This window comes from Pogoniulus pusillus, chromosome 28, assembly GCF_015220805.1.
Source record: "Pogoniulus pusillus isolate bPogPus1 chromosome 28, bPogPus1.pri, whole genome shotgun sequence".
NCBI classification, from domain to species: domain Eukaryota; kingdom Metazoa; phylum Chordata; class Aves; order Piciformes; family Lybiidae; genus Pogoniulus; species Pogoniulus pusillus.
This window is the reverse complement of record NC_087291.1, coordinates 12,687,673-12,699,743: the sequence shown is the minus strand read 5'-3', so window position 1 is coordinate 12,699,743 and position 12,071 is coordinate 12,687,673. Positions and strand designations below refer to the sequence as shown.

Sequence of the window (12,071 nt, the reverse complement as noted above, 5' to 3'; positions counted from 1 at the left end):
CATAGGACCAAAGGAACCCAGGCAGCCCAGTCCGGCTTCATCCGGTCGCCTGAGAGGGGTTTCATAGGACCAAAGGAACCCAGGCAGCCCAGTCCGGCTTGATCCGGTCGCCTGAGAGGGGTTTCATAGGACCAAAGGAACCCAGGCAGCCCAGTCCGGCTTGATCCGGTCGCCTGAGGGGTGGTTTCATAGGACCACGCCCCTGTCACGTGCAGGGCGCATGCCCCCCCCCCCCCCCCCCCCCCCCGCGTTTGGAAGAGAACAGCCTGTGGGGTCTGCAGTGTTTGGGTCTACCTGGGTGATTGCCAGAGGTGATTGGGTGACTGTGGCCAGTGAGACCCTTAGCCTCGGCCATTGCCCTATAACTGGGGGTGAGCAGGTGAATGAGCTTGCCTGCTCGTTCCTCCCTCGCTCGCCTGCCGCTCGCCTGCCGCTCGCCTCAGCCCCCTCTGCCACAGCCACATCAGCCAGCAGCTGATTCCACTCTGCAGCCCAGGTGGAATTCGCCACAGGACTTGTGTTGAACATTTTCCTGCCTATGCTTTGGGCCACGGCCATTAGGACTGGTGAGTATTCTTAGCTCTTTGTTCAAGTTGCTAAAGGATTTTACTCAACTCACAAGCAGTGAATGAAGCTGCCAGAGTCTCTAGTAAAGACATTTTCTGAAACCTTTCAAAATTCCATTGCACAGAGACATTCTGTAACATAGTGGACATTGTAGCCAGGTGGGGGTGGCCTCTTCTCCCAGGTAATCAGCAACAGAACAAGGGGACACAGTCTCAAGTTGTGCCACGGTGGGTATAGGCTGGATGTTAGGAGGAAGTTCTTCACAGAGAGAGTGATTGGCATTGGAATGGGCTGCCCAGGGAGGTGGTGGAGGCACCATCCCTGGAGGTGTTCAAGAAAAGCCTGGATGGGGCACTTGGTGCCACGGTCTAGTTGATTGGATGGGGCTGGGTGCTAGGTTGGACTGGATGATCTTGGAGGATGTTGCTAACTGCATCCAAGAACTTGTGTGGAGAGTTGGAAATCAGTTTGGGTGAATTATTTTGTGTGTATTAATAAATGATTTAATAACTTTGAAGTCGGCCTCACTGCATTTTACCCCAAACTCAGATTTCAGCTAGTCCCCTTCATAACAAACATATATGCTGAATACATTTATGTACAATCATATCATTAATGTCTTTCAGCTGTCTCTATCTTCTATGCTATATTAACTTCAGTGTGATAAAAACTGATCCTTTAACTGTTTTCTAGGGATATCTGTTCATAAACTCAAAAGTATGAGCAGAGAAACATTGCTTACACATCCCTGTGTTTGTAGATATTGGAGCAACTCTGCAGCACTCGATCAGCTCCAGAATGATTCTCTCCGATTGTGATCAGAGGATTAGTTTGGATTTACAGCAGAACAAATAAGAGCAGAGTATCTCCCTCCAGGATTATCAGTACTTGTGCAAATTTTAAGGATTAGGCACTTATATCACCATAGTCTTTTAAAAAGTCTACACAGTGCCCTAAACTCTTTACATAGGGATACAATAAACATTAATAACATCCTCTGTACATATTGCATTTGAGTCTGTTTCAACTTATTTTGTTTTTCCATTCCTCTATTACTTTTAGTCGATATCTCTGCACATTTAATAAGCCAAGAGCATCTACAAAGTCAGCTCCTAGTCCATAGATACATTCCTGGCAGTTTTTGGTATGCAGTGAAGTTATTAATCCACTTTACATGTGTCACATGGTCCCAAATGCATCTGAATACTGAATGATCTCTGTGCAGTTGTGTGAAGTGAAATTTTTCAATAATCCAGACAGCTGAAAACAAATTCCACTACAGAATGAATCTGTTCTTCTAAAAGCTAACCATGCATTTTCACACTTCTGTGCTTCATTTTGATTGCCAGAGCATCTGCTTGTGACTGACAAGTTGATGATGTTTTAATGGTCAAGGAAGGATGAGATTTGTCTATCACTCTTCCTACTGTCAAATAGGGAATGGTTTCACTCAAAGTTTTCAAATTCTTTCACATTATCCAGGCTGAATTTATGCTCAGTTATCAGCCTTAAATGTAAATGTTTAAATTTTTAATTTGTTGTTAAAGCTTTAAAAAAACCCCAAACTGTTAAACTTCTAACTGAACAAGTATAATTTTTAAATCATTTTCTGTGAAATTAATTTTACAGTAGCATTTTAGTACTTTGTTCTTAATACTATTATTATACAAATAGCAACCATCAGAAAAAAAACCACATTGAGGAACATGAGGTTACACTGTCAATTTACCATGATGAACTCTATGGTGACTGGGAGTATTAAGAATCCACTCCAGAGGCCCAAGGTTGGTGATAACCTTGAAAAAAAAAAAGTAACGTTTGAATGAATTTGAAAATCCTGTATAAAATCTAGAAAAAGGAGAGCAAAGAGGGAGAAGATGAAGATATGCATTAAAAGGATATTTATCATAAGGAGAATGACACGAAAAGACAAGAACACCTTTTTTTTCCTACCTGAACCATTTCATAAGTGTTACAAGAACTTTAATGGGAAAAGTGAAATTTATTAAAAGGCAAGTTAAAAATTTAATGTCTCTGATCCAGTAGCACATTTTCTTCTTATTTTTGTCACCAGCTGATGCTCATATAGATAATTTCATTCACATACTGTACCCATACCCATTGGCACTGCTTGGCATTCCACATAACTCTTAAGATCCTTATGTGATCACTTTACACCAGCAAATGGCTGGCACAGACCCAGAAATGAAGTTCCACATTCAATATCTTTGACTTTTGGACAAGAAGCTCAGTATGAGCCAGCAGTGTGCACTTGCAGCCCAGAGGGCCAACCAGAGCCTGGGCTGCATCAGAAGTGTGGCCAGCAGGTCAAGAGAGGTGATTCTCGCCCTCTACTCTGTTCTGTTGAGACCCCACCTGGAGTACTGCATCCCATTCTGGAGCCCCTATTACGAGAGGGATGTGGAGATGCTGGAGCATGTCCAGAGAAGGGCCACAAGAATGATCAGAGGGCTAGAGCAGCTCTCCTATGAGGACAGACTGAAAGAGTTGGAGCTGTTCAGCCTGCAGAACAGGAGGCTCTCAGGTTACCTTCTTGTGGCCTATCCAGGATCTGAGGAGGGCCTACAAAAAACCTGGGGAGAGACTTTTTAGGATATTGGGGAGTGACAGGACTAGGGGGAATGGAGCAAAGCTGGAGGTGGGGAGGTTCAGACTGGATGTGAGGAGGAAGTTTTTGGGCATGAGAGTGGTGAGAGCCTGGAATGGGTGGTCCAGGGAGGTATTTGAGGCCCCATGCCTGGAGATGTTTAAGGCCAGGCTGGCTGAGGCTGAGGCTGTGGTCAGCCTGATCTAGGGTAGGGTGTCCCTGGGCATGGCAGGGGGGTTGGAACTAGATTATCCTTGTGGTCCCTTCCAACCGTGACTGATTCTATGATTCTGACTGCTTGTACCTTTCTTTTAGCCTGGCACAAATACAGCAACACATTAAACTTAATTAGAATTAAAACTAATTTTGTTTTGTTTTTCTAAATCAGTTTAGCTGGATCAGTTCCTGGCTCTGACCCAATGCATGGTCACAAATTCGCCATCATGAGTAAGAGGCATGAGAAGAAAGCAGACCAGCATAAATCCCTAGCAGAGCTGCAAACTAAGGCAACTGTTCATTAGCACAGAAAACCTGCTCTGGACTTTTAGTACCAGACCAAAAAATGACAGAAAGTAATGGCTGCCATAAACTCATTCAAAACTTGTCATAAAATGCTGAAGAATTAAGTTTGTATGAGTGGGGTTTATGCTAAACCAGGTATGCTCCTGTAATACAGAGCCAGAGGAAACGCTGCATTAAATTAACATTTTGTGCTTGGGTTTAGGCAGCAGAAGTGTGTGGATACCATTGCTCAGTGACAAACACAACACCATCAGTCACAAATAGATGCAATCATTGGATGACCAGAAAAAGCATTTCTGCTCAAAATATTAATCTAAAATACATCCTAGAATGATAACTATTCACCATTTCTGATCATGGCCATAACATCTTGCAATTAAAAAGAGAGGGTTGAAGCAGCTAACCAAAATGCTAAGAAATAAAATCCAGAATGATACTTCCTCTGCAGGAGTAGGTGATTTGTAATGTAACAGAGATGATATTGACAAACAACAGATTAAGCAGAGGTAGACAGTCATTACTCATGAGAGCAGGCCCATCCATCCAGATAATCAAACAGGGATTTCTGTTAGTTTATGGAACAAAGTCCAAAAACATACCATTTCTGTTTAATTCATGCTTATGCAAGTGAAGACACATCTAGACCAGAAGCAGACACACAACATTCTTCAGCTGTATTTACATGTTTACGAATCAGGAAATTACCACAATAAAATCAATAAAGAGATTTTGTTCTTTTTTGCCTTTAATAGAAGCTAAAAGAACTTCTACTTACTAGGTTAAATAGAGCCTTTTTGCAATTAAAGGAGTAAAGAAAGGAACAGATTCTTCAGATAAAGAGAACTGCAATATTTCAAGCATGTTTCAGAGTTCTGCACACGCTTCACTGGAAAAACAGAATAGTAGAAGTTTGTTTTGTTTTGTTTAACTTGGAAGCCAAGCACAACATAAATAGGACCATTTGTACTTCTCAGTTCTCCCTCAAAGTAAGTTCAATCTTGAAAAGACCACCTAAAGTTGAGAAACAATTCATCATTCATTCTAACTCTATTTCCTGTCTTTCTCAAGTAGAAAATCCCACTGCTTTAAACAATGTGAGAGGTGGCCATTAAATTAATTTAATCTAAGATAAATTTCTCAGACTGAACTGCAGTCCAGTACCTGAGAGAGCAATGATTTGATCACACCTAAATGACTCATTTGGATTTAATGTATTTTTAGCTTTTTTTTTGGTTGGTTGGGTTTTTTTTTGTGAAAATAAACCAAATCTGTGCTGGTAGAGAAGGGAATCTCTATGGAATTGCAGTCTTCTGCTGTAGCTTACAGGCAGATCATAATAAAATGTTTCCAAAATGGATGCCTTCAAGTTTTTAATACTCATCTGACTAAATTCTTAGGATCACAGGATGTTAGGGGGTGGAAGCACCTTCATAGACCATCAAGTCATAGAATCAACCAGGCTGGAAGAGACCTCCAAGATCATCCAGTCCAACCTAGCACCCAGCCCTGTCCAATCAACTAGATCATGGCACTGAGTATCTCATCCAGTCTTTTACTGAACGCCTCCAGGGATGGCAACCATAATCTAGTGCAAAGGAACATATCCCGATGGGTCTTGAAAGTCACCAGAGAAGGAGACTCCACAACCTCTCTGGGGAGCCTGTACCAGTGCTTACCCTTACAGTAAAGTTCTTCCTCACGTTGAGGTAGAACTTCCAGTGCTATAGATTATATATGAAAACTCATCCTTTTGAAAGTCCATATAACACATCAGCATGCTAAAATAGAACTTTGTGTCCTGGGGCTCCATAAGGACCTCAGGAACTCAACGTAAAATTTTAAATAAATACTTGGACTAATTAATCCTAGAGAATGTATTTTCCTCAGAAAATGAAACCTCTCTCATACTTCAAAACAGTCTTTTCCTGGGTGATGACATTTACAAACCTACTGAAACATCTTCTGTGAGGCATCATTAGTGACTGATGCATGAAACCACTTCAGTTCATTACTCAGACAAGGTTCCTTCCACTGCAAAGACATACTAGGAACAAGCAGATGGAAATATAATCTGAGATAGCAATTATAACCCTGTGACTTTATAACTCAGAGGTGATACACAACTCCATGCCTGACCAAGCAAAAATCCAGCACGCTGAAATTAGCAGTCCACAAATCAACACTGAAACACATTAAGAATACTTCTTCATCAGATATTTAAAATAGCACAAGGTGTTATTTCTAGAAACTTCCTTTGGTATCAGTAAGTTTCTTTCTATGTATCCAGTAAGTTTCTAAACCAGAAAAAAAAATGTTGTCAGTAGAAAACTTGTGATGGCAAAAAATTTATAGATAAATTTATACTTTATAAAGATATCCATACAGCACTGCAACCAAAAGAAACATACCACTTCTGGAAAGTGGAATTTTGATGGCTCCTGCGTCATTAGACAGTAAAGAACAGAATTCTTTTGTTCAATGTTATTGAATATTATTTTATATTCTGCCATCTTACAAAGGGCAAAACTCCCACAAGATCTTTCACCACGGTAAATAGTCAAGTCCAGCAGTGCAAGAAAATTTTTACCAGGTAAGATTCTGACTCCCTCAGATTGTAGGAACCGGCTCACAACAAATTGAATGTGGTATAACAACAGCCTAAGTTCAAAAGAACATTTAACAGGCAATGGAGAGTAGAAAAGCAGTTGCAGAACCCCACCTACCCATCCACTTTTCAGCTGTCAGTCTGCCTTTCATTCCGTGCTTTCATTGTGTCTAGACGTTTTCCTTGGAGAATGGCAACTGCAAAGAGCTTGTAAAGCATTCATGGTAGCAGTATCCAGTCTTATGTTCCAGATGCAACTAGCAACCAAAGCATATATACTACCAGGTCTTTGTCCTCCCAGGCAGCAAAACACTTCCATCTTAAAATAGCTTTGGATTCAAAATAGCTTTTTAGAATAAGTTCATAATATTAATATTTCAGGAAAAAATAACCACAGTTTTTAATAATTAACAAAATAAATGCAGTAAGAATATCAGGACAGCTCAGGTTTTGTGGCTTGTAAAAAGATTTTCATTTAAAATAAAAATCTGCTACTATGATTTCTGTATGCAGTAGGAATTTTTTTTCCAGACCTTTTTTACTAGAAAGTAATTTTTAAATTTAAAAAACACCAACAAACTGATGGAAAGGTCATTATTTGATATTCTCACTGACTGTACCCTGTCACATACTAGTAGAAGGCTAAAGATTCTGCTTGTGAATGTAACATATTTTTGAGTTTATATCAACACATTGCAGTGATTTTAGGAATACAGAAAAAACAATCCCTTAAGTGGTGAAATGCTCAACAGTTCTCCAATAATAGCTTTATCTGTGTGTTCACCAATGTGGCTGAGGGGTTCATGCTTGGGTTTGTTTCCCTGATAGACACTTACTGTTCTAAATCAATTCCCATCTCCAATTGTTCTCTCTCAACACATCATGTGGGCCTCAGCTCCCATGCTAATGAATTGCAGATTCAGATGAACTGCAGCATTCCAGTAAAAAAAAAAATCTTTCCCTATTTGCTTTCTGTATTTTTTTAACATCTCATAGCCACAGAAAGAATTTTTCACCTGCCAACATCTTTATAAACACGTTTAATAAGCTACCTACAAATCAGACAGGCATCTTATGCATACCAGTTATAAAATCATATAACATCTGGCCTTCCAGTATCTGAAGGGGGCCTACAAAAAAAACTGGGGAGGGACTTTTCAGGCTATCAGGGAGTAACAGGAGTAGGGGGAATGGAGTGAAGCTGGAGGTGGGGAGGTTCAGACTGGATGTGAGGAGGAAGTTCTTTAGCATGAGAGTGATGAGAGCCTGCAACTGGTTGCCCAGGGAAGTGGTCAAGGCTGGATTGCAGCTCTTAGAACTTTTAAGTCCAAGCTTTGCCTATGAAGTTCAAGTGTGCTGTAAGGGAACTTTGGAATGGGTTGCCCAGGGAAGTGGTCGAGGCCCCATCCCTAGAGGTGTTTAAGGGCAGGCTGGATGAGGCTCTGGCCAGCCTGATCTAGAGTAGAGTGTCCCTGCCTATGGCAGGGGGATTGGAACGAGATGATGCTTGTGGTCCCTTCCAACCCTGACTGATTCTATGACCTTTGTCAGAACTCTCCACCAAACATTTAAAACATTTAAAATTAAAACACCACAACATATTCCCTTCATTGTACTTAAGTACCACTAAAGAATAAAACAGAATTATTGGCAGTAATTTAAGCAATTCCAAGATCAGGCAGGCTAAAAGCTGCATGCTTAGAAATGCTTTCCATGCATTACTGACACACAGGAAGAGAAATCGTCATATGTATTGGGAACTAAATGGGGGTTTTGTGTGTACTAGTAGTTCTTCCATGAAGATGTTTCCTTTGTGACAGCAATCCCTAGCCTAGAGGAAAAGAACATTATGCAATATCTCTTGTGGCATGTAAGCACCTCCGCTTGCGGTCTCGGAGTTTGTCAGCACCAAGGGAAATCTTTATTGCCTGGTACCTGCACCACTTCAATGCAGTTCTTGTTTAAATAATGAGAAAAAATCATGACATGAAATCCAAGGGAAACTTTACATCTTGTGTAACAACTCCTCCTGTCACCACTACAACATGAATCTTTACTTAACTTAGTTTCAACATGAAGGTTTGGAAGGTATGTTGATTGAGTAGAGCAGGCAATGTTACAGTAAAACCATTTGTATGTAAAACCTCTGGGTTGTTGGGATTCTGTTCATTGGGGGTTTTTTTGTTGTTGTTGTTTCTTTGAGTATAAGAAAAGCTGTTTTCAGTACAGCATTTCTTTCAATGTAATAGTGTTATCCTGCAGGACAGGAGAGGCTAAATTCATCCCTGGAGCATCAGGAAGGAGCACTCTGAATTTAATTTCAGGATTCTGTTAAGACTTGTTGGTAGTAAACCACATTTCACTACTGATTTCCTCATTGAAGTCAAGATAAGATTTTCATTTCTGGTACCTAAATCTATATATTCAGACAGTGTGCTGGGGAAATTTAAAAATAAGACCTTAATTACATTCCCCAGCAGAGCTGCTGTGTTAATTCAGGACAACACACCCGTGTATTTATACAGATGGCCCTTGTGATCAGGTTTGCCATGTGAAATCTCTGCAGGGAAGCTGGGGAAAGGCAGAACTCCTAGGATCTGTCCTCATCTGCCAGTTTCACACTTTGAAATCCTCGGCAAACCCTGATTTATACACCGCCAACTGTTTTCCTATCCGATTAGGCAGTTTTCTACTCCAGTAAGCATGTAAAATGGATGTAGCCAAATTTCCACACTGAGGAGCGAAAAAACAATATTTATAGTTTAGAAATGAAACAAGAGAGAGGAATCAAGCCTGTTGGGATCATAAAGAGTTTCATAGGGGGTGAATTTCTGACAAATCTGGATTGTAGGAATTGGAGGTGAAAGCCCAGTTTTAATGGATAGTCCGGTTTAGGGCATATTTGTATAAGAAACACACAGACTTAAGAAATGTGTTTATAACAAATTATCTTGAGGGCAAGCTGCTGTCACTTCCCATTGTTTTGCACCTCAGCTAGGAGGTAAGATTTGAGTCAAATTGGCATTTTGCATTTCAGTTAACACTTTCAATAAGTGGGTGAAACTTCAGTTGTTTTTTCCTTGTGGGAAAAGATGAGCACATATAGGAAAGCTCCAATCAATTTGTCCATTGAAAATGAGAGAAATCCCACACCAACTGGTTGTTTTAACTGCAGCATTACAAATAGCAGAGCCTGGAAAAAGTCAGTCTTTCAGTCATATATCAAGCTAAACATTTTAAACAAACTCCAGGAGAAAAACTGCTACACAATTTCAGTATTTTTCAGCAGCTTGACAAATACATGCTGGCAATTGCAGGGGGAAAAAACAACCCAGAAAGCAATAAATCAATTCTGAAATAAATTGAAATACAGCCAAATGTAGCTCTTCACCTTCCTCTCTAAATAGATCAAAAATTAGTCAGCAGCTTACACTGACTGCTTGTAGCAAAGAAGAGTCTTTCAAATTTTCTGTTCTCTTTGCCACAACTAATTCACAGAGATTCTCAAAGAATACAAGCCATGAGCAAAAGCTCCAATTTTGAATGTACCGTGTTCAGATGAAAACTTAGTTTGTTTGGGTTTGGGGTTTTTTTTGACAGAGAGCAGTATCTGTAATTTATTTCACATTAAAGTAACATCTTTTCTTTCTGACATGAATTTGATTTGGCAAATGAGTTGTTTAGATAGTTTTGCAGGATGCAGAATGTATTGAAATGCACAGAGCTATAACAGATACAAGTCTATTAGAGAAGAATAAATAAACAAATACATTTAACTAAATGAAACTCTTCAAGTCAGATTTTTTAATGTTAGGGTTTCTGCAGCCCAGTGCTGCTGAATTAAACATTTCACAGCTGTCTCTCTGTGTCTTGCAAGAAGAATCTTTGGTTCAAGGACAAGAAGCCAATATTCAAACTTAACGACTTAACTATTAGAATGAAAAGTGAAGTTCCTGTTTATGTTCTTGTCCCATCAATTTTCCATTTGTGGCCTCACCAGTGACCCAGTTTCAAAAGGGGAAAAGAAGAGTTTCTTGGCCAAACTGTCGTCCATCAAACGCAAATAAGCCAATTATGGAGCAGCTGCTTTCTGAATGAACAAGATCACAGCTCCTGTGCTGCATGTTGAGTTCAGAGCTACTGGATGGTACCAGATATTTCATGTAAATTGCTTAGGTTTTGCTCCCCTCTCTATTCTGCAGTTCTTTTGAAAAAGAAGCTAGACAAGACTACAATACTTAACTCATCCTGTCAAGGCACTTCTGGATACACTCTGATGCCCAAAAGTGCCAAGGAGTACTTCGATTTAAATACAGGAGGCTCACTCTGGGGCTACTAACATGTGAAGTCTGCACTCACTGAGCACATCACTGAGGTCCTACGTGCCAAGGAAGGAACTTCAAGCCTCATCCTATTATGCTTTTTCTGATTAAACTATGTTCAAGTGCAGTCTACATGCAGCAGGATAGGACCAGCATGCTCTTTCATGATGCTCTCTTTTCTCTCTCTTTTGTTATTGTTTTTACTTGAAACAAACAAATGAAAAAACAAAACCAAACACAACAAAACAAAAAAATAAACCAAACACGCAAAAAACCCCCAAACTTAAACAGTTATGTACTTTATGTATGTAGAAAAATAGTAAGTTATATGCTTTATATGTGTAGAAGAATAATATTTTTCTTCCCCTATGGGGGGGGGGGGGGGGGGGGGGGGGGGGGTGAAACCTGAAAAAGTGTAAAATATTTTGCAGCTATTACTCATATTTGTGCTTAGTGATAGTGCTGTTATCCTGCTTTTCTCTGTGCTCTGCAAGTGTGATGATAAAACTTTCATCTTGCAGATGGGCTGGATCGAAGCAGTGAGATCTCTGTTTCTTGAACTTGTGTTTGAGTTGTACTGTCTGTATTGTATATGTGTCTCATCCGGACCTAGAAAGGCACTGTCTGCATTAAAGTAAGTATTTTTATGTCCCTATTAGGTATTGATTTATTTGTTCTCCCTCTCTCAGCAGGAAATGCTTAAGTTGAGTGTTTGTGGCAGGTGAACAATGCACTTCTGAATTACAAAAGCATCAGCTATCAAGAATGGCACCAGCACTTTCTTTTGGAAACCAAAACGGTGTTCTTTATGCACATGGACAATTAATTCACTTCCCATTTGTTTTAGAATAATTTTTGGACCTTTGTAACAGTGAGTAAAATCCAGCTCCTACAAGCCAGTAGGCTGTCAGAAAATGTGGCCTGTTTCTAGGAATTCCATTTATATCATCTGCATCAGTGAGAGTTGTCAGACATAGTCCTCAATATCAGACTAAAAGGATGGCTGTAATCACTTCTAATTACAGTCATCTTTTTGAGGACTTTTGGCAGAAGTCTCACGAATGGCTAAGTTTTTGACCCCTTGTAATCTGACTAGGACAGATGTGTGTGTTTCTAATTTGAAAGGGCACATCAGGGTAGATCTATGTCTGGTTTTGGCTATAATGACTGAAATTAAAGAAAATAAGTTTATTCTTCCATTAAAAGAGCCAAAATACATTAGAATACAGAGTATGAAAACTTCAGTTGGTATATGCTATTTGAATTAGAAGTTAGTTTCCATGATTGAATTCAAGAGAGACTAGAATTTCAGTTATATTCAATATATTGGATTATTACTGATGCTAAACTTCTGCTCTTTATTAAAAAAAAAAAAAACCCACACAAAAACAAAGCCAACAACAAAAAACAAACCCAAGCAAACCAAACCACCAAAAAAACTCAAACA

General features: G+C 39.8%; 1 protein-coding gene across 1 annotated transcript in view; it reads right to left on the bottom strand.

The window, feature by feature from the left end:
* AGMO (alkylglycerol monooxygenase) overlaps window positions 1-12,071 on the bottom strand; it is a 160,260-nt gene that overhangs the window by 52,667 nt on the left and 95,522 nt on the right. Inside the window, exon 6 of the mRNA XM_064167038.1 lies at window positions 2,297-2,363. Within this exon, the coding sequence (XP_064023108.1) occupies window positions 2,297-2,363 (67 nt within the window). The remainder of the gene's footprint in view (window positions 1-2,296; window positions 2,364-12,071) is intronic.